Genomic DNA, 22,999 nt, shown 5'->3' on the forward strand with positions numbered 1-22,999 from the left:
AATTTATTCGTGTTTCATATATGACTTGTATTTTCTGTCGGATGAAATATTGCTGTTTCTAATTGTTTTAAAACTTGAAAAAAATATTCAATAAAAAAAATATATTAGAATTCATTAAAATTATAATAAGAATATCATTTAAAAAAAAATTGAAATGAATAATCGTGCAAAATTTTGATATTATTTAATAAATGAAATGTAATATCGTTACTAATGATCGTAAAATTTACGCCATTTTATTGCAAGCATTTTATGAAGACAAATTTTTAAAATTTTGATACGAAAATTTCGATTCTTAATCAACTTTTTCATCACTTTACTCGATTAAATTTGCATGACAATTTCCTCATAAAGTGATGAAAAAGTTGATCGAATCATCAAAGTTAACCGATACACTTTAAGTGTTTTTCAAAATAGAAAAAAAATATAAGAATCATTGAATTCATGAATTTATTAAAATATTGAAAAAATATTATTAAACGCAATTCATTTCCAAAATGTTCGACTTTGCTAATTCATTAGATCAAGACGATTCAACCAATGAAAACATACAACAATTAGATTTAAAAAGAACATGAAAATACAGATGAAATAACAACGAAAATTATAAAATATACACGAGAACATAGAGATAAACATGAAATTCATCAACCATATATGTCAGGTGGAGAACGAGAAAAAATGTTAGTTAAAGAAAGATTATTTTTATATGGAAAATTTTTACCAGAAGTTATTGATGCATTTTCAATTTCTAAATGTACACAAAAGATGAATACAATACGAAAAATTCAAAGAATGACGTGTGAAAAATTTAATCTTCATACAGATAGAGCAGCTTGGAGAACAAAAACTGGTGCTAGAGCATGGTTTTGTATGCATTGGTCACAAATTAAAGATTATATTAAAAGTATAGTACGTGAAATTAATATTGAAGAAAATAAGAAACAAACATCACATTGTTCACCTATAATTCATCAAAATATTTTAAATTCAGCAAATCCTAGTTCTGCTCCTATTTCTGTTTCTTCATCAAATTCTTCAATATCAACATTAATTAAAAGTCCAGATAATTTAAATAATTCAAATAATAATATTAATAATATAATTAATAATAATCAAAATATTAATAATAATATTATGAATGGTAATAATATAATTAATAATAATCAAAATATTAAAAATAATTCATTTAAATATGATGAAACAATAGAAAAATTATTTCCTGAAAATATGATATATTATTTTAATTTCGGTGATTTCGATTTTACAAATTAAAAATTTATAAATTTATATAATTATATAAATATAAAAATATATACATATTTATCTATATATTATATATTATATATAAATTCATTAATAAAATGTCATTCTATATATATTTTTTATATAATATATATGTGATAAAAATTATAAGATGAAATGTTTTGAAGATGTATTCCAATTTTTTAGATAATAGTTGTTTTCATTTTTACAAATTCTGTATGGTCAAAATCATCATGTAATCGTGTGACTGCTAAAAAATTGGTTCAAATTGCATTTAGACGGGTTTCATGTCACATTTCATAACGAACAAAAAAGTCGATGAACAAATGGAATAAAGTTAAGGCAACTCTTAAAATCAAAATAATTGATGTTGACTTAAGGACTAAAAATCCAAGTCGTTTTTTCATGAAATGGGAGCGTGGCGATTCTAAAGGTTCTACTGATGTTTTATATCAAGAAGAAGACAATAAACTTCCATTTGATTCTGAATATGAATGTCCTTGTACCATGTACATCAACAAATCTGATGGTTCAGTTCGTCCCAAACTTGTTACATTAACATTAAAACGATTTGAAAAAGGTCGAAAGAACAAAGTATATGGAAAACTACGTGTTGATGTAGCACCTTTTTATGGTCTTGGGAGTGTTGCCAACATATCTAAAGAGATGGAAACTGGAAGATCTAAAGCCCCACTTTTACATGCATCTTTTTCATTTTCTGTACAAGGCAATGAAGAAAGTGCCAACGAAGCAGACATGAACGATGTCTCCTTTGTAGGTAGAGTCGAACCACGAATTCCAATTGCATCATGGGATGTATCAGAAGTTGTACCTATTCCATCAGATCGTAGTAGTACTCATCGTAAGAAGAAACATCGGAAGCATAAAAACACTAACGAAGAAATCATTGAAGGAGAGAAAGAAGAAGAAACAAGTAAAAAGAGCGTAAAAAGAGTTCGAAAGAACAAAAGTAAAGAAAAAGAAAATGAAATTATTGAGAAGAAAGAAGAAGCTCCACAAAGTATATGGAGGAAAGAAGGTGTTAAAGAAGAAGATAAAGAAAGCAACAAAAAGAAAGGAACAAAGAAAAAGGTTCGAAAGATTAAGAAGAAAGAAGCAGAAGAAGTTAATGAAATTGAAGATAAAGAGGAAAGAAAAGAAAGCGAAAATGAAGAAGTGTCAGAAAAATCAAATGAAGAAGAAAAGATGAAACATATTGAAGAAGAGAAGCAAAGAGCTGAAGAAGAAGAGAAACAAAAGAAAGAAGAAGAAGAGAGAAAACGTATTGAAGAAGAAGAGAAGCAAAAGGCTGAAGAAGAAGAAAGAATTCACTCTGAACAAAAGAAAGCTGAAAAAGAAGAAAGGAGAAGAAAGAAAGAAGAAGAGAGAAAGCGCATCGAAGAAGAAGAGAACCAAAAGGCTGAAGAGGAAGAAAGAAAGCGCATTGAAGAGGAGGAAAGAATCCATGCTGAACAAAAGAAAGAAGAAGAAGAGAGAATTAATGCTGAACAAAAGAAAGAAGAAAAGAGAAGAAAGAAGAAAGAAAAGAAACAAAAAGCTGAAGAAGAAATGAAGCGTATCGAAGAAGAAGAGAAACAAAAGGCTGAAGAAGAAGAGAGAAAGCGCATTGAAGAAGAAGAAGAAAGAATCCATGCTGAACAAAAGAAAGAAGAAGAAGAGAAAAAGCGCATTGAAGAGGAGGAAAGAATCCATGCTGAACGAAAGAAAGAAGAAAGGAGACGAAAGCCCATTGAAGAGGAGGAAGAAGCTAAACGCAAAGCTGAAGAAGAAAGAAAGCGCATCGAAGAAGAGGAAGAAAAACAGAAAGCTGAAGAAGAAGCTAAGCGCAAAGAAGAAGAAGAAAGAAAACGCATTGAAGAAGAAGAAAAGCAAAAAGCTGAAGAAGAAGAAAGAAATCGCATTGAAAAGGAGGAAGAAGCTAAGCGCAAAGCCGAAGAAGAAGAAGAAAAACAAAAAGCCGAAGAAGAAGCTAAACGCAAAGAGGAAGAAGAAGAAAGAAAGCGTATTGAAGAAGAAGCGAAACGCAAAGCCGAAGAGGAAGAAGCGCACGACAAAGAAGAAGAGAGCGAGTCGCAAGATTCCTCCACGAGCAGCGCCAGCTCCGACAGTAGCGATCCAGCAGAGCGCCAAAGCTTCGAGCCCACAATGCATTTGTCACCGCAAGTCCTATTTCATCGCGTCCTTACCACTTCGTGGCCTTCAGTTACTACTTTGCCCATGTTTTCCAGTGACTTCAAATCCACGCAATATGTCTTTCCGATCTTTGCTTCGATATTAGAGAGTGAAATATTATTACCAAACAATGAACATTTCGAGTCAACACTTGTTGTCTTTGTCGAAGCTTATCCACAATTACCTAATGCCACGACTACTGACAAGTTCATTACCATAATAATTCTTATACAACTTATTAATTATTATTCACCCATTAAGAAATTTGATCAAAGCAAAACGAATAGATTTCTTAATGAGTTATATAAAATATATTATTCATTATTAAATGAAATAGTTTCGCCATTATTAAAGCGGTCAGAATTAGTAATTAATCGATTTTCTACCGCAGCATTTGATAATGAAACATTATTAACTGATTTTAAGGAAATCATGAACATGAACAATGAAACTATTTCTAATTTACCAAAGACATTAAATGAATATATCACTGATCTCTTTATAAAAGAATTTGATGTTAATTCATCAAATAAATTGTTATCGAATCCCGAACGATTTAACTTTGATAATTCCATTTTATGGAATACATTTACATCGATACTTGAAAATGATTTACGAATTAACTTAAATATATTAAGGCAAATTATTTCTTGTTTAGTATTGATTAATAACGTGGCTGATAAACCTGAGTTAATATTGGATATCGCACCAAGTTTAACACCGGAAGAAGTCGCGTTTTTGATTAAGAACTTTAAACCAGACGAAAAATATAATAAAAAATTAAACGAGAAAAAGTTTTTGAGATTTTATAAGTTAAAAGAGGTAAATAATCCAAAACATTTGGAGGTGAAAGACAAGCAAATATTCCAAATACAAAAATTCGAAGCGGAGAATTGGTGCGTAATTAATAAGGACGAAAAATGCTTAACTTATTATTGGTTCTTGCCGAAGTACGCAATGGAATTAATGTACAGTTAAGGAGTTAAGTAAACATAAAAATCTCTCTCAATCTTTTGTTAAATGGTTAAAGATAACTTGTGCAATTTGTTGGTTTATATTTTTCGTTTCTGATTATTTAAATTGTTGTTAGGGAGAAATAAAATATAAAACACACAGAAGTGACATATTTCTTATAAAAATATGTTTTATTCATTAAAAAATCGAAGTTTTGAGATTCTTTCGATTTCCTATAGATCATTCGTTTTGTCTTATATAAAATGTTGAAGAAAGTATTATAAGTAGCCTGTCAACAAGATTTTCACATTATTTTAATAAACTTCAGACACACTGCTTATGCTTGAAATTGCACAATTTACTTTGTGCAGTGTGTGTAATTGCTAAGTAAAAAATTGTAGAGTTATAAGAAATAAAGTATATTTATTAAAATATAAACAAAAATTTTCGAAATTATTTGAATTATTTTATCTATTATTATTGTTATATTGTTCTATATATTAGATAAAAATATAAAAAATAATGAGTTGATCGTTTAGTAACCAACTGTGAAGCGTTTTCCAATGTAATCAATTCCATCTTGTTCAAGAAGAAATTTAACGATTTCTGTACGACCATTTTCAGATGCTTTAATAAGTGCCGTATAAAATTATTTTAATAAGTCCCAAACATTATAAAACTATATTAAATCATCAAATTATATACTAAATTAAATAAATTAATATCTTTGTGATTAATATTAATTGAAGATATCAATTCAATGGAATTTAATTGCAGTTTTATATGCATTCTTAAATGATGAATGATCGTGTTTACATAAATGAATAATTTCATCATTTCCATCCTGCAACTGCATGTTCACCTGTATAATAAACATATGTACCATTCATAAGTAAATATTTAAAACATCTAACTGAAGAAAAAAATGCTGCATAATTAATTAATGTAACATTATAATGATCAATAAAAGAACATCTTTCAAGGTGATGGTAAGATCTTCTTAACCTATTTTTAGAGATAATAATAATTATAGTAACATGAAAAAATGAAACATTTTCTTGAAAATAAAAATGAACACATTACATATAATCTTTATTTATATATTTAAATCAAGTTTTTTTTTAAATCAATTGAAACACCGAATTTGAGAATCGGCAGAATCACACTATTAATTTCCCATTTCAGCTTCCATCCGTTTCCAGGTGTTAACGCGTTACCAACTCTTAGAGTTGTTTCACCTGTGTTCTTTCTTGTGAAGATAACTCTGTCGATTATTTTTTTCGGCGAAACATTCTTTAGACCAACAACAAAATTAGGTCTAATAATAGAACCTACTTTAAACAATAACAAACTGTTATATACATTAAGTTTCTTTGCGTAATACTTCGATGAGATTTGATATAAAACGTTTTCATAATATAATGGTCCATATGATAACGATTGGTATAACTTAAAATTTGTCTTCGGATGGTTTAAATACAAACTGAAGAAAAATTTCGATGATTGGAGATTCTTACCCAAGTATGCGGATGCTAAAATGTTATATGTAGTCCCTGATTTCAAGATTTCAAATGTGGTGGATCCATTTTCAAGTGGGATACTAGTCGATAAACAATATCTCCTGTAAAAGAATTCTGTTTGCAAAATCTTTTGGTCATAATGTATATATTTGAGAAGGCCATTACATCCTCCAATATTGATGCCTTTGGTAATTATAAAACCTTCTTTGCTAACATTTAAAACTAAATTTGGAAAAACAAGGCTTGTGTAAAAATATCCATTTTTGATAAAAGAAAATTGTACTTCTGGTGATGGTGCATATCCAAAATATTCATTCCATATATTTGAATCTGGTTCTCGGCGTGTACCAAATTCGAAATTTTTCCCTTTGATTCCTATTCTTGAATTGTTTATAGAAACTATCACCTTTTTTAAATCTTCAATTTTTATTGAGATAGATTCAAAATTAACCGGTGTAATTAATTTTGGCATGGAAAAATGCAGCGGAGCATTTATGGTGTGTTGGCCATTCATGTTGCTTCCGCTGTTTTTCTTTTTTTAGGAAGCCTTTATTTTGATAAAACCTTTTATATAGTTTACGTAATGGGGCGCCCTTATGGGAGGCCGTTTAATTAACACGGTTTTTCGGTTTATAACGGCCAACAAAGAATAATGGGAGGAAATGAGTCAGGAACAGCAACACCAGCAACATTTTCAAGTGATGTTCCAGTTATAGAAGAAGGCTCAGCTAAAATTTATTTCCCAGATACAGTCAACAAAAGCGAAGTTTTTTATAATAATGTTCAAGTTTACAATCGTGACTTGACGTGCTTAATTATTAAAGCATTTAGTGAAATCTATCAAGGAGATATTACAATTTTTGAAGCATTTTCTGCGAGTGGTCTTAGATCAATTCGTTATGCAATTGAAGTTCCTGGTATCAAATCCATTATTGCAAATGACATAGATCCAAAAGCAGTTGAAGTTATTAAACAAAACATCATCCGTAATAAAGTTCAAGACATTGTCAAGTCATCAATTGGTGATGCTGCTTTAATTCTTGAAACACGACGAAATGAATTCCAAGTAATTGATCTTGATCCATATAGTACAGCAGCTCCATTTCTTGATGGTGCTATTCAATCTGTTACCAATGGAGGGTTATTATGTGTCACAAGTACTGATGGTCGTAGTTTGTGTGGCACACAAATTGACACTGCTTATGCGTGGTACAACGTCATTGCATTAAACGCCGACTTTACCCATGAATTCGGCATCAGAACTCTCCTCACCACAATCATCACAACCGCCGCACGATACAACCGCAGTGTGGAACCGTTAATTTCTCTTTCGAAGAATTTTTATTTCCGAGTTTTCGTTCGTATATGGGATAAAAAAGGTGATTCCAAGGTGACTGCTTGTAACACGTCCCTTTGTTTTTACTCTCCTGACTCAGCCTCTTTTTGGTTCCAACCAATGGGTATTCTTCATGTTGCAAAAGATGGGAAATCAAGGTCAATTAAGCACGCCACACTTGATATACCATCCCTAACCGATCCATATACCAAGGGAAAACTTCAAATTGCAGGACCAATATATACTGGTCCATTACATGACAAAGAATTTTGCCAACGACTACTCGAACTACTCCCAACGATGCGATACATCCAACAGTTTGCTCCAAACATCGAAGCGACACTTCATACATGTATCAATGAAATCGAATCTCCGTTATATTACTCCATAGACAATATGTGCAGCCTGGTTAGAGCTTCTTGCCCTTCAAGAGCAGTGGTTGTGTCTGCGCTTTCCAGAATTGGTTTCGAATGTAGTTTGACACATTGCAAACGCGGAATGTTAAAGACAAACGCGCCTCCAGAGGCCATTTGGGACGTCATCCGGACTTGGTACTTCAACGAGAAGAAAGCTTTGCCGAACAACAACGAAAAGGCAAAAGCAATTTTAGAGGCCAAAAACACATACGAAATAAGTTTGGAAGTTGACCCGCAGATTAAAAAGAGATTACTGGAAGAGAAAAAGATTTGTAAGTTCTATGAAAACCCTTCAAAGGGATTCGGTCCAAAGCCAGCAGCAGGGAAAAAGAAAAAGAATTGAAATAAATAAACCTTTAAATAAATGTTTTTATTCCATTAGAAATTTTTCGAATTTTTTCACATTTTGGTACTTTAAAGATATAAAAATTAATTTTATAGGATAACTACACATTATGTCAAATTGATTTTGACTTATTTCAAGGAATTTGATTTTAATATTCCGTAGAACTAAATCATGCTTATATCAAACCTCTTGAATTAGGATTATGCTACTGCTTGAAAACAATAATACACTATAATGATGATTTTTGATTGAATATTACAAAAAAAAAAAATGTTTTTTTTTTTTCAAAAAAAAGACATGCATAAACCATTGTATTTCCCTCAAAAGTTGCATATCGTTTTTTTTTCATAAATACCACACACCAATTGGCATTTATAAATTTGACAACTACTGAATCCATCGCGTTTTGTACGTAACAGCCTTTGAATTTTTTGCATTCAAATTTTTGGTCATTTTTTTTGTTGAGTGGCAAACCAAATTGCATCAATGCAGAATCTTACTGATCAAAAATCGGTAACCAAATGATACCTTCATCTTGTATCCTAATGAAATAACAAAAAATGTAATCAAAACATGTTTGATAAAATGCATTATCTTATGCTATTAAATCATATACAACGTTATTCTCTTACAACCAAAGAAAGCACAACATTTTATTCTTTCAAAAAAATTATTCTTTCAATTTTTACTCGAATTTAATTTGTTTGGCGTTTTCCTTTAACTTGAATAAATCTATACATAGAATAAGGGCGAAGTGATTCTGGGAATAATGTTATTGTTACGCCCCAGAAGTCGAAGAATCTTTCAAGTCCCCAAACATTATAGCCATCTTGTCGGTGGTCAGTAGTATCGAAAGGATCAGCCATAATTATGACATCATCATAAGTTTCATCATCGCCGTCAGTTCCCATTGTGTCAATGCCAATGATAATTGTGTAGTGACCTGCCCAATCGTTCGAACAAACTATAATAGGCCATCCGTTGTTAATTGAGTCTATAACCCAATCTTTAAATGTAACATAATCTTCAAATGGAGCGTCTTCAAGTCCGATTTCATTTGCGACATATTCGTAGCCTTTTTCGTCAAGCACGTGTGTTAAGTTGGTGAGGTAAGCGCCACCGCCAATGGGATTATCATGGATATCAGTGCCTGTGTCGGATAAATAAGCGCATTCTTTTTCAGACATTGAAGTGTCATGTGCAACATAGTCCATTGCCATTATGAGGCAGCAGCAACCGCACGTGTAACCCGATGTTTGTTGGTACGTCCTAAAGTTACTGAGTATTCTTAATGATCCGCTTGACTTCATGTTGTAGTAGTCGTTCATAGTGAAGTATGGAGAGTCTAAATGATCGCCTTGGAATTGGTAAGCAGCAGCACCTGATAACATATCTTCATAATATCTTTCTTTTATAGGTATAATTTGTTCGAAAGAGACAGGTTTTGCATGAGTGATTACTTCTTCTTTTTTAATTACGAAATAGCAAACTAATAATACCACGAATACAACCAATAGAATTATATTAATAATGAACGAAACTATTTTCCCGATGTCTCCCATAACAAGCAGAAAAATTAATGTTAAAATTTATTATTGAAAATATTGAACGCAACGCTTCACATCAACCGCACAGTCAAAAAGTCGCTTTTGTAAGAATCCAACCCGATAATCACAATTTCAATGGACGTTTGAAACCATCTGACCTATTTTTGAGTGTGTTTTACACAATTGATCAAAAGGGTGATGTCACATAAATTTGAGATTGTTGTTTTATTGTGAAGTGAATTTGTAACATTTCATTCAGATGAGTTCGGATTACGGGATGAAGATGGACATGGTTAAGCTCATATCCATCATCTTCAATGTTTTGTTGCTTTGCGTTGATATTGGCCTTGGCGTTGGCATTGGTCTTAAAGAAACGACAACAGTTTATGAACAACAATATCCAACACGAACAGAAGTCACACGAGAACAATTGTTAGACATACCAATTCCATATTATGGTGAAGGAAACTATTCCACACCAGCCACTTTCTTATTTACTGGTCGAGATCATTTAGATTCAAAGTATTACACTATGTTAGACTATTACAATATGGAGTCCAACGACAACCTTACAATTTTTAGTCACTTTAAGACGTATTCACAAACATCAGAGTACACAGATATGATAACAGTTTTCAACATGGTTGCAAATCTTTATGGGTTACCATCATATAATGAAACGATGTTAGCTGATTTATTTGATGTTGGCACAGATATCCGCGTTAGTAAGTATGGCCCAGGACAACTTGGCACACCGCCGGAAGATTTAGAGTATGGCATTCGTCAATTAGGATATTCATGTCGCAACAAGACAACACTTCCCAACTTTACAGACATGGTTGAGAAATATGATTATAATGCGTTTGAAGAATGGATTAAAGATTCTATTAACAATAAGCAGCCGATTATCTTTTTGACAGTTGATTGGGGTTCACATTATGTTATTCCTATTGGCCTTGATACTATGGGAACAGAAACCACAGCAGATGATGTTATTATTGTTGCAGATACATATGACACTACAGATCATCGCCAAGATGGATATTTTGTTTGGGGATTAGAGCGATTCTTCGAAGAATTATATATCCCATGTCCGCTCTTTAATCAAACTGAAGGATTTTCATTTGTTCAAATAATGGGTCCTCCAGAAACTAATTAAAAAGGGATTAATTGAATTGTTTTGATTGTTTTGATTTTTTTTAAATATAATAAAAATAAATTTTAATTAAGTTGTTTTTGAACAGCATTAAATAAATCGCATTTCCTTCCTCTAATAAAAGTAATTTCACTTTCTTTTTGCGCAAAAAACCAGTTGTCAAAATTATAAATGCCAACTGAGAGCATTGAAAACAATACTCGTTCGAAATATTTAAACAAAAAATCGATACTTTTGAGTGCATGCACTTCACGTTGCAGTTAAAATGATATAAAAAATACACTGAAAAAGTCGTCTTTGTGAACTCATTCCCAAAAATCCAGAAAAAGCGTCCTGGCTTCACTTTCTCCACTTTTTGAGAGAACTCATACAATACATTCTATCGGTTGATAGAAAAAACATACGAACTTTTTGAATTGTATTTACCACAGGCACCGAAATAATCGCCGATACCACTTTTTGAGTACATCAAAAAAGTGGTATCGATCCGTCGAGCTCTTGAAATCTCACATCTTTTTGTTTAATTGGAATTCTATACATGGAGGTGTTCTAAATGTAAATGCTTTGACATTTTCTTTATTTTCTTCAAAATGTAATATTTCTGCACCTCCATATTTTTTAAAAAATATTAATTCTTTACATTCATCAATTTTAATCTCGAGTTCTATTTTTTCAACAATCGTTTTAGCTGCGTTAAAAATTCCTCCATGAATATCATATCCAGAAATTGCATTCTCACATGGTTTATTTCGAATCGAATCGTATTTGTACATCTTTAAATGAAGTAAGATTAGAGCCTCTTATCCAAACAAAATAAGATTTTTTCATTCTTCATTTGCATAAGTAAGAATACTAAAATCAAGATGTGTATCTTTATAGAAAACATCAGAAACATTTAAAGTATATTTTACTGATGTATATTCTTGCTCATATGTTTCATCATCATCATGTTTTCTAACTTTTTTCATATAATTCAATAAGATCAATAGAGCTAAACAATTGTTTCAGTGAATAGATGATATTCGGGATCTCGGCCATTCAAAATAAAGGCATTTTTGAACAAAATTCAATTGATAGCTATCCTAAATTCACTTTTTCTAATTCGGAAACAAATTAAATGTAAATTCTTCAATTGCTGTAAATGAATTTGGAATTTCAATGCGCTTTAATGATGTGCAGATATAAAATGCATATTTGTCAATCGTTACAACATTATCGCCAACACTAACTGTTTCACGTATAGAATATTAGTAAATTATAGAATAATTTTCAATTCTAGTAATTGAATTAGGAACATTAAATATTGTACTTGGATTCTTAGCATGACAACAAATAATTGTAGCCATGTTTTTACAATAAAGAATTCCATTATCATTTTCATAACATAAGCTCATATATATGATCAGCTGAATTACAACGTGCTTTCTGACATGTTAAGTGAAATATAAAAAATGATCCAGTTCGTCCTTATGTTCAACAAAATGGGAAAGATAAGAATTGCAAAATGGTATAACCAAGTACCACAAAAAGAGAGGCAGTCAATAGCACGTGAAGTAATGCGTCTTGTTCTTCGTCGTCAGAGTCAAGATTGCCAATTTATAGAATGGAAGGAAAGCAAGCTTGTTTATACTCGCTATGCTTCACTGTTCTTCCTTTTCGCAGTTGATTCAACTGATAATGAAATATTTATTCTTGATATTATTCATTTCTTTGTTGAAGCACTTGATATGTTCTTTGGAGATGCATGTGAAATAGATATAATATTTAGTTTTTATTACATATATATGCTGCTTGATGAAATTATCCTTGGTGGTGAAATCTTTGAAAATAATGCAAGAAACGCTATCGAGAGTCTTGTTAACCAACATCAACTTATTGAAGAAAACGAAGGAGAAAAGGCATGTCAGCTATAAAACTTGGAAAAGTTTTTAATAAATTTAATGTAACACAAAATTTTTAATAAGAATTCTTTCAAAATATTTCGAAGCAATATTTTTAATGATTAGATTTATCATGTTTAAACATGTTTATCTTTAAAAAGCGTTTTGCTAGTGGTCACTTCACAGGACCGTAAACTGAAAAAATGACTTTTTGAAATGTTTATTTTTGGGTTCTTTTTTCCAAGAAAAAAAGCTGAATGGATGATCAAATAGGTTACGAATATTCTTGGAGTGGTTTTCTTGATTATATAAATTGTTATCATGAAGTCAAACCAATATGGATTGCAGTTGGTGCATGTATTTTTGTAGGAACAGTTTTATCTCTGATTCCTCAAATCTTTCGAATCATAAGGGCAAAGTCTTCTTATGGAATTAGCCCAATATTCGCTTTGATTACATCGCTTGGGCAATTTCTAACAGTTATTAATATAATTTGCCTTCATAATGCAGATTTTTATGGAATTGTTCAAATTTCTTTAGCAAGAACAGTCCCTCGTTTTCTCACATTCTTGAATTGTTTTAGCTTATGGTATGTATACCTTATTGTTGTGTTTCTTGTAATGATATTTTTTGATAAACGACCAAACCCAAATAGAAATGAAAACAATATCAAAAGAGAATGGACATTTTCTGTTATTATTGAAATTATTATTCTAACATCAGGTGTTGTATTCTTTTTAGCTTTCATTATATGTTCAGTCAAAGCAGGTTTTGGATCAGATATTGTTTTGGCACTAGGAAAGTTCTGTGGTTCTGCATCTTCAGTTCTTTCCATTTGTCAGTATCTTCCACAATTCATCACCACATGTAAGATCAAAGATAACGGATCACTATCACTTGTAACACTTCTGATTCAAGCTCCAGGTGGAACAATCAATGCACTTTTCATGATTTTTGGACAGGGTGAACATTGGACCACATGGTTGCCCGTTTTGCTATCTGCACTTCAGCAATTCATGCTCTTAGGTATCTGCATCTATTTCAAGGTACGAAATAAAATACTTAACGCAGATGACGAAAGTATAACGATTTCAAAATCAGAAAAATTTACGCAAATGGATATAAATCCACAACCAATCCTATCAGAACAACAAAAACAAATACAATAAAGAAAATCTTTTCGAAATACTGCAGATTTTTTCCACCATGGTAATGTGATGTGAAAAACATGATGCTGATTTAAACGATGTCACTTTTTGTGTAAACCGCAATTTTTTTTTTTAATTCAAAATAATTATTTTGGTGAAAATCTTCCCAAATAACCATTCAGCTCGCACCTTGTTGGCTTATTTCAAAATAAATTATAACAAACAAAATGCTAAGAGAAAGAATAGTAATTGGAGTTTATTTACTCTGTAACTACTGAAACTTCTACGTGAACTTCTGGTTCAAGTCCAATTTGTGTAACTTGTTTAACAGCTGCTGGTGTTCCGACAAAATCAATAACACGCTTGTAGATACGAAGTTCAAGATGATCATATGTTTCAGTACCATTACCGCATGGTGCTCTGCGTGTTGTAATCCTAAGGCGGCGACGTGGCATTGGAATTGGTCCACGAACCTTAAGATGTTCAGCCTTAAGTTTTTGAGTTAAATTATTGCAAACTTTTTGGAGGTTTGGAAGCTTAGAAGATGTGATTGTAAGACGGATACGTTGCTGAGCTTGGGATTGTGCGACTTCTTTCTTTTCGTCACCTGTTGGGATGCTCATCCACAGAAAGGCCGGACAAACCAACAGAATTTTTCAATTGTTTGTAAATCTAACAAAAAGTTTATAAGTCAAGAAAGATTTTTTTGCAAGAAATCTCAATTACTCAAATACAAGTTAAAATATGAATTTGCAAAAACATTTAAGAAATTATAATTATTCCTTTTCTACTATATATTTGTTAAAATCTTTTTTGAACAAATTATCAAAAATGAAAATATGATCAAGAAATCAATGTTAAAAACAAAAATTAATCAGACTTAAGAAGGTGCAAATGCGTAACATTAATAATTACATTTAAAATCAAAATGTTTACTCTGATTTTTTATGGGTTCCACAAATGAACTTGTGTAAATTTTCAAGGAAACCACGTGTGTACTGATAAAACTTTGGATGGAAAAGAATTCCAGGTGCGAGGATGAGTAAATGAGTTATCACAAGAATGGTGTTGAATGTTCCACAAACCCAAAAGAAGATAAACATAAAGAGGAACACTGCAATTGCTAACAAAATTCCTTGAGGTGTAGAATCAAAAAGAAGCCTATTAACAGCGGAATACCCAAATGATGCAACACTTGCAATTATCTCGCAGAATGGTTCCAATGGATAGATACGGTTGGGATCTCCTTCAGCACCTTTATCAATGGGTGGGAATAATTTTTCTGTAATGAAATCACCAAACAAATGATAAATTATTTCAATGATATACCTAAAAGTGATTATCATGGATAAGACAGAAAGAAAACCAAGTTCTCCTGTGCCAGTGAATAAGAAAACTAATTCGACAATTATTAAGAAGATCAACATTGGAATTGGTCTTCTCCAGAAAAGCATTCCTTGAATATTCTCATAGATAGAAGTATATGGTTCAAGACTTTTTTTAATGTCTTGCATTTGGAATCTTTGCTTTTCGTGTTCCTGTGCTGCTGCCGACTTTTCTTCTGTCATCAAGAAATTGTCAATTCAAATTTATAACTTTTTGTATTAATTCAAATTGAAAGAAATTATATACTTTATGTCATTACTTTTGATCACTTATTTGGTCGATTCAAGTACACAATATCGAAGTTTAATTTTTTGTTATCTAATGGTAATATAAAACTTAATTCTGTAAATTAAAAATGGAGAACTAGCGTTTTTTCTGGTAATTTTAATTCTAAAATCTCCCTTCTTCAATTTTTTTTAAAATAGCATTTGTAATTTGTTTAAAAAATATTTCAAACTGGTACAAATTTATTTTAATTATTCTCTAACATTCTACTCGAGTAGGGTAAAAATGTTTTTTGGTACAAAATGTAAAATTCTTGTATAATTTTACATTTAGTAAAATGCCAAAATGATATAGTTTATTTTATTATTTTTGTTTTGAATAATGTCATAACTTTGACTTTATGTGGGGATTTACTGTGTTATGACTAATCAACCCATAGCACATAAAATGAAATGTTTTTTAAGATTCAATATACGGGGCGCCCTGACAAATTACTTTCCCCTCACAAAACTCAGATATTTAAATGGTATCGTTTCATTATCGTTTACAATTTTGAAAAAAGAAAAAAAATAACTTGTTATGCAATCAGACACATCTTCAAAAGTCATTATGCTTGGTGATTCTTCTGTTGGGAAAAGTAGTATTGTTTTTCAACTCTTCAAAAAAAAATTCAAAGAACAAAATGAACCAACTATTGGTGCATCATATATTTCTCACAGTTTTATGACTGAAAGTGGTACTTTTGTCCTCCATATTTGGGATACAGCTGGACAGGAACGCTACAGATCAATAATTCCAATGTATTCCCGTGGATGCTCTGCCTCGATTTTTGTTTTTTCTATTGATATGCGTGAAAGTTTTGATAATTTACCAACGTGGTTTGAAATGTTAGAATTAGAATGTGGCCAATCTTGTAGAAAATATGTTGTTGCAAATAAAATTGATCTTGATCCAAAATCACCTTTAATTGAAGAAGCAAAGAAATTTTGTGAAGAAAGAAAATGTCCATTTTTTGCTACAACAGCAAAAGATCATTCAATGGTTTTATCACTGTTTCAAGCAGTTGCAAGTGATTTATCAAATGAAATTGACACAGCGCGTCGTTCTGAAGCAATTCAACTATCAAATACAAACGCTAAGAAAAATAAGTGTTGTGGTTAGTTGCAATTTTACTTGAATCATATATTTGCATGTTTGTATTGTCTTTATGTAAATGTATTTTTTTTTTTTTTTTTCTTCTTCTTCTTCTTCTTCTTCTTCTTCTTCTTCTTCTTCTTCTTCTTCTTCTTCTTCTTCTTCTTCTTCTTCTTCTTCTTCTTCTTCTTCTTCTTCTTCTTCTTCTTCTTCTTCTTCTTCTTCTTCTTCTTCTTCTTCTTCTTCTTCTTCTTCTTCTTTTCTTTTCAGAACACAAATGTTGGATATGAATTTTTTTTGTTTTTATATAAATCTATTCAAGTAAAAAGATATCATTAATTATCAAATCTTCATTACATTATTACAATTATTACAATTGTTTTGTGAAAATGCCATAAATAATATTAATTGTTTGTTTTTTGAAAATCAAATCATCATGAACAATTTTCTTTTCATCAAATTTGCACTTATTTTATAAATCACCTTCTGCGATATTTTTCTTTCAGATATATTAAAATGCTGAACAATTTACATTATGAAAATTTATTAAAACAAAGAATTATCGGATGAAAAAGTTATATTTGGTTCTGTTTCCTCAAAGTTTCTTTTCGATGGAAGAGTAATCTTCGAAGGCAAACATCCACTAATGGACTGCAGCCTTCTTGAGCACACAGCAAGTAGCAGTAGAGGCCTCAGAGATGTAACATCTGCCGCTGACTTCGATTTCTCGATTTTAGGGAATTTCGAAATGAGAATCTTTTCTTTCCTCATAAGTTCGAGTTTTCTGATGATTTCTCTATGCCCAATCCCAGCAAGAAGTGCTTCTTCAAGTAAGAAACGAAGTTCTTTTTGATTTTGAACGGGTTCAACTCCATCAAGAATCTGACGATAAATTGATCTGCCCCATAATTCCCATTCATCTGAGTTTCTGGCCTTTGTTTGCATAGAACCTGATTTCTTTTTTTCTTTAGATAGCTCATCTTTGATATGTTTTGTTTCTTTCTTGAGTCTATCGTTCTCTATCGTTAAATCGTTGTTTTTCTGTAAAACCGCCGAAACCGTACTGAGAATTGACGAGCTTTGTTTGATGCCAAATTTTTTCCTTGTTTCATAGGCATCTTTTTTGATAAAAAGTTCGTCTTCCTTCTTCTTCATTGCTAACTCAAGCTCCATGAAGATTTTTGCGATGTTTTCCTCGTTACTAATTATTATTCCATAATATTTTTCAAGAATGGACACCAATCCTTCCTTCACAACTTCACTCTGTACGTCATTGGTTTGCTTTTCAGCTTCAACCCTCCTCTTCATCATATGAGCGCTTTCTTTATCTGCTGAATTTTTGATATCAATTTGACGCTGGAGAGCCGCAAGCTTAAGGATAAGCGAGCGCTCGCTTATTTTTACCCGTGTTAACTCTACAGAAAGTTCGGCCTTTTGTTTTGCTAATAATTCTTTTTCAGCACTTATTTTCTGTTTACTCTCATTCAATTCTTTGATTTCACTTTCAAGATCGCAAACCAATAAATCATAACGATTTGAAAGTTCAGCATTTCTTTTGTTTAGATCTTCTAATCCTTTCTTATTTTGATTCTCCATTAACTCGAGCTTTTCTTTTAGCGAATCTTTCGCTTTTCGGAGTTTGTTTTCCGTTCTCTGATATTGATCAAGTTGATCATTTTGTTTCTTTAAAGTACTTTTCATTCGCTTAAGATTTGAAATAAGTGTTTTGTTCTCAGATGCAACAAGCAAAAACTTTTCTTGAAGGCTTTTTTCAAGGCGAATTGTGTCGTTTTGGATATTCTTAAAATTATTGATTTCTTCATTTTTCTCTTGGAGCTTGCATGTGTTGTCCTCGATTGTTTGCTCGAGTTTTGCGATAGTTTCGTCTTTAGATTTGAGGGTTGATTTGAGATTTTCAATTTCTCTTACATTATTAGATTGTTCTGAATTAAATGCTTCAACAACATTGTTAAGCTCGTTGCTGATTTTGTCAAATTCCTCTTTACTTAAAATATTTTGGTTTTGTTTCAATTCATCAATTTGACTTTGTAATAAATCATTGAGTTTTACAACTTCGTTAATTCGTGCAAAAAGTTCTTCATCATTGAAATTATTTAGATCTAAAATTTTTCTTATTTCTTCAATTAATTCTTCTTTTGAATTTTTCCATTCTTGTAGTTCATAAAGTTGTTTTTCAAGATCTTCTATTTCCTCAGATGAAAGAGAACTTTGTCTAATCTCTTTAAGCTTATTTGTAAGTTGATCAATGTGATTTGATTGAAGAGAATTAACTTGGACCACCCCAACAAATAAAGCATACAATTCTCGAAAGTTGGAATTTTCAATTATGTGATCAATCTGTTGCAAATAATCATTAAATTCGGAAGGATCAAATATAGATTTCCCTGTTGAAAGCTTAGGTATTTTTAGTTCAATCATATTTTCATCAATAAATCGACCTATTCTTGCACATTGTGTATGAAGTGCAGTGCGTAACGAAGTGTCTTGTGTAAGGGGAACAGTGTTAAAAGTTTGTTTTTCCGAACTTGCAATATTATTAATAAATCTCATTGAACCTTCTAATTGTTCAAGAAGCATTAAATAGTGCTGGTCTTGACTAAGGCGTTCATTTTTGCTTTCACCCTCTTTAAGTTTCTCATATCTTTCAGCAAGCCATTTGATAGATGTAATTATATCTTCTTCTTTCTTTAAATCCTCTGGTATAACATTTAAAATATCCTCTTTGAATTGATTAAATTCAGATTGAATTTGTCGAACTTCGCTTTGAGATGATTTCAAAATATCATCTTTTTCATTTTGTAGTTCCCTAATTTTTCTCTCTGAAAACTGAAGAACAGAATCAACTTGATTGACGATATTATACAAAGTTTCTTTTTGATGTGATAATAATGAAATTGAATCTGCTTGGATTTTAAAAATTTCTTCAAAGTTGGAGTTAGCCTGTTCATTATTAGGAGAAAGCTCTGAGTGTGCTTGTGATTTTAATAGATTTTTTAATTCATTGTTTTCATTTTGAAGTTTAGAATTTTCTGCTTGTAATGTTTTTGAATTTAATTCTACTTCATTTAGATCAAGCATAAGCTTGGAATAAGAAGCATTTAGCTCATTAGATTGTTTTTTTAGATTGCCGAATTTGCTTTTATATTTTTCTTTTCTTGATCTTTGGATATTTTCAATTTTTGCTAGATCTTCATATTCATGTTTAATTTTGATGTTTTCTTTTTGAAGCTTTTTGTTGACATTTTTTATATTGTGGATATTTTCATTTAATGAAAGTATAATATTTTTAATGTCATCAAAAGAATGGACTTCATAAGAAAACTGAGCAGACATGAATGAATAAATTTTATCAAGTTCTTGTATATCGTTTTGATGACTTTCTGTTTCCATTAATTTTTTGGTAAAAATTGTAAACGTAAACTCAATAAATAGTTTACATTAAACAAACTCTGCACTTTTTGTTTACAAATAATAGAATTTCACATCACATGTCGGTTTAATAATATGAACAGCGAATTTATTGAAATTCCTGTTTTCTGGAGTCAAACAATTAAACCTGGAGAACCAGTTTCTGTTTGTTTTCCAGACGATGCTATGCTCACAATTACAAGTGCTTGTATCCCAAATCCTACATCAAATTCAATAACACGTTTGAAATCACATGTCGAAAGCCTTATATTCAAATCTGATGAAGATGTAAAATCTATAACATCAGATTTACTTATTGCCACATTTATTCCAAATGTTAAGGAATTTCAAAACTTAGCGTTGGTTTACTCTCCTCTAAACATGATTGAACTTTGTGCAGATGGTCCAGATGAAGTTCATCTAGTTGGACATCTTACGCCATTTGTTGATGATTCAGATGCTTTATTTGAAGAGGAAGAAGAAGAATAAACATTTTAAAATATCTTATTCTTTTCATGCAATAAATTCATATATGTTACACTAAATATATATTTATTTTATGTAAAATTGTCGGTGGATTTCAATTGTTCTCAAGAAAATTGAAAGAAATTTTTGAAAAACTTTTGTGTGCACTTTCTTCCGAAGAATGTTATGAAAATATATTTATTTTGGTCGTACTGAATAATATCTGGATGGTTTAGTATTAATGTATATTAAAAAATGAAATTATCAATGTATATTGGATATGAAAAATTGTTGTATAATAATTTTTGCTTTATATATTAATGAATAAAGATTCATTTCCCAAATAAATATTATCCAAATGTTTTAATGTTAAAGAAAAAACATTTAAAAAGTATTAACATATGAAAATATTATTAATTCTTTTTTTATATATTAAAAACAAAAGTTTTATTATATATATTTATTCAGATTGTAAAACAGATTTTAGATACGACACCAAATTTTCTGGAATTAAGCTTATAACCACTGGAGGATATTTCGTCATTTTCATTGCAATTTTCTTTCCATAATCATTTAATTGCTTAGCACAACATAATTCTATCAAGCACAAGGAATTTTGGAAGTTAATATTATTAATATCCAGAAAAGATAAAACAGTATTCACATAATCCAATGAAACATTCCAATTAAATCGTAAAATGCATTGTGACCATAAAGAAACAATTTCGGGATAAATATCAGCAAATTCATTTGAACCATTTATAACTAATTGTAAAACTCCTAAAGAATCATTAAATTGCTTTTGGAATTGTTGCATTATTTGTGGACTAAATTTTATCATCAAAGCAAATGAAGCGAAAACATTTTTCATTAGAATTGAATTATTTTCTTGTAAACTTAAAAATGGAATTATTTTTGATAATATAAAATTAAATATTTCGATTTGTTGTAATAAAATTGAAATTTGTGTCAATGAATAAACTGCAAAACTAATTTTTATTTTATCTTCTGAAGTTGTAATAATTTGTGTTAATACAGGTATTAAAGGTTGCAAATAATTTTGATTATTATTAATTTGTATAAACCTATTAATTAAACTATAAATTGTTTTTATTAATTTGATTGTTGGATCAGAATTTTGTAAAAATAATAAATTTTCATTAAGAAGATTTATAAATAATTTAATTAAAGTTTCGGAAATATTATTACTAAACATTTGATCATATGAAATAATTAATTTTATTGATTTTAATATTTTGATAACTTGTTCTTGTTCAAGAAATTCTTCTTCTTGTTTTATCATAAAAATAATTTGATTAAAAAGTTCTATACAATTAAAATTCGGTAATTTTAATAAATTTGGAAATGAAGCCGAAATTATTTTGATAATTTCTGGATGTATATCAAAAACATTTGGATCATTTAATTTCTTTATAAGACAATTTGCAAAATTTATATCAGGTTGAATATAAGATAAACATTTAATTGCTATTAAACTATTACTATTATCATCTGTTAATTTAATTAATATATTAATAATTTCTGTAAATTTTTGGAATTCATTAGGAAATTGTTTTATTAGTTTATAAAGTCCTGGAAGTAATTCCAAAAATTGATTTTGATTTTGATATATAATAGATACAATATTTCCAAGATTATTTAATGTCGAAATTGGTGAAACTTTTGATATTGTACCTAAACATTTATAAATTGGACCTAAAAGTGATTTATCTTCGATAAGTTTCTCAAAAATTGGAACTAAAATCATATAAAAGTTTTCATTAGGATCACAATATAAAAGAGAACTTGAAATACAAGAAATAATTGAATCTTTAAAATCAATATTTTGTATAATTAATTGTAATAAATTATTAAGTAATTGTTCTAAATGTTTTGTAGATTTATTTGATTTCTTTAATAATAAATCAAGTATATTTAATGAGTTTCCAAATGGAATCCTTTGTAATAAACATTCAACTAATTCATCATAATATTTATATAACGTTTCTGGTATATATGTTATAAATCCTAAAAGTAATATCATCGCATTAATTGATATAGGAACATCATTTATTAATATAAATTTCTTAACAATAGGAATAATTTCATTTGAACATAATAAAAATGATTTTGAACAATTCTCAATGATAGATGATAATATAAAAAATGATAATTGTTGTTGATTTGGTTCATTACTAACTAATAATTGCATTGCAAATTTATAACAAACTTGAAAAACTAAATCAGAATTAACATATGACGAAAGAGAATTAAGAAAAATCGTGCTAAATTGATATGGCTCTGTATCTCTACCAAATTCAACACATGATTCAAGTGATAACTTAATAATATCATGAATTATTCGCTCAAGATTTTCTTCAAAAAATAATGACAATAAAAATGGTAAATTTTCTATAAGTTGAATCGATGATATTTTGATTTGAAGTGGTATAACATTTTCATTAATTAATGTAAATACAAAATTACAAAAATCTGGTATACATTCTGTAAGATTTAAATTTTGATCACTGATTAAATAAGAAATCATCCCAAATAAATACGCACATTCTGTTTCATCTTGGATTTCATATACACATT

General features: G+C 29.9%; 9 protein-coding genes across 9 annotated transcripts; 5 read left to right on the plus strand and 4 right to left on the minus strand.

The window, feature by feature from the left end:
• Nucleotides 1-1,671: 1,671 nt before the first annotated feature.
• Nucleotides 1,672-4,437, plus strand: GO595_000552 (uncharacterized protein; the record flags this gene model as incomplete). The annotated part of the gene is made up of 1 exon (XM_067918765.1): nt 1,672-4,437. The coding sequence occupies one exon, from the start codon at nt 1,672-1,674 to the stop codon at nt 4,435-4,437; it is 2,766 nt and encodes a 921-aa protein (XP_067779332.1).
• Nucleotides 4,438-6,585: 2,148 nt separating this feature from the next.
• On the plus strand, nt 6,586-8,028 carry GO595_000553 (putative tRNA (guanine(26)-N(2))-dimethyltransferase; the record flags this gene model as incomplete). The annotated part of the gene is made up of 1 exon (XM_067918776.1): nt 6,586-8,028. One exon carries the CDS (start codon nt 6,586-6,588, stop codon nt 8,026-8,028), a length of 1,443 nt encoding a protein of 480 aa, XP_067779333.1.
• A 698-nt stretch (nt 8,029-8,726) lies between these two features.
• Nucleotides 8,727-9,359, minus strand: GO595_000554 (Papain-like cysteine protease AvrRpt2; the record flags this gene model as incomplete). Its single annotated transcript, XM_067918787.1, has 1 exon — nt 8,727-9,359. One exon carries the CDS (start codon nt 9,357-9,359, stop codon nt 8,727-8,729), a length of 633 nt encoding a protein of 210 aa, XP_067779334.1.
• A 478-nt stretch (nt 9,360-9,837) lies between these two features.
• Nucleotides 9,838-10,737, plus strand: GO595_000555 (Peptidase C39 like family protein; the record flags this gene model as incomplete). Its single annotated transcript, XM_067918798.1, has 1 exon — nt 9,838-10,737. One exon carries the CDS (start codon nt 9,838-9,840, stop codon nt 10,735-10,737), a length of 900 nt encoding a protein of 299 aa, XP_067779335.1.
• A 1,478-nt stretch (nt 10,738-12,215) lies between these two features.
• Nucleotides 12,216-12,647, plus strand: GO595_000556 (putative AP-1 complex subunit sigma; the record flags this gene model as incomplete). Its single annotated transcript, XM_067918809.1, has 1 exon — nt 12,216-12,647. The coding sequence occupies one exon, from the start codon at nt 12,216-12,218 to the stop codon at nt 12,645-12,647; it is 432 nt and encodes a 143-aa protein (XP_067779336.1).
• A 1,375-nt stretch (nt 12,648-14,022) lies between these two features.
• Nucleotides 14,023-14,385, minus strand: GO595_000557 (40S ribosomal protein S20; the record flags this gene model as incomplete). The annotated part of the gene is made up of 1 exon (XM_067918820.1): nt 14,023-14,385. One exon carries the CDS (start codon nt 14,383-14,385, stop codon nt 14,023-14,025), a length of 363 nt encoding a protein of 120 aa, XP_067779337.1.
• Nucleotides 14,386-14,694: 309 nt separating this feature from the next.
• Nucleotides 14,695-15,276, minus strand: GO595_000558 (uncharacterized protein; the record flags this gene model as incomplete). The annotated part of the gene is made up of 1 exon (XM_067918831.1): nt 14,695-15,276. The coding sequence occupies one exon, from the start codon at nt 15,274-15,276 to the stop codon at nt 14,695-14,697; it is 582 nt and encodes a 193-aa protein (XP_067779338.1).
• A 1,777-nt stretch (nt 15,277-17,053) lies between these two features.
• GO595_000559 (viral A-type inclusion protein) lies at nt 17,054-19,105 on the minus strand (the record flags this gene model as incomplete). Its single annotated transcript, XM_067918842.1, has 1 exon — nt 17,054-19,105. The coding sequence occupies one exon, from the start codon at nt 19,103-19,105 to the stop codon at nt 17,054-17,056; it is 2,052 nt and encodes a 683-aa protein (XP_067779339.1).
• Nucleotides 19,106-20,032: 927 nt separating this feature from the next.
• On the plus strand, nt 20,033-20,425 carry GO595_000560 (uncharacterized protein; the record flags this gene model as incomplete). The annotated part of the gene is made up of 1 exon (XM_067918854.1): nt 20,033-20,425. One exon carries the CDS (start codon nt 20,033-20,035, stop codon nt 20,423-20,425), a length of 393 nt encoding a protein of 130 aa, XP_067779340.1.
• Nucleotides 20,426-22,999: the final 2,574 nt, after the last annotated feature.

Source organism: Histomonas meleagridis (genome assembly GCF_020186115.1).
Source record: "Histomonas meleagridis strain 2922-C6/04-10x chromosome Unknown contig_104, whole genome shotgun sequence".
NCBI lineage: Eukaryota > Parabasalia > Tritrichomonadida > Dientamoebidae > Histomonas > Histomonas meleagridis.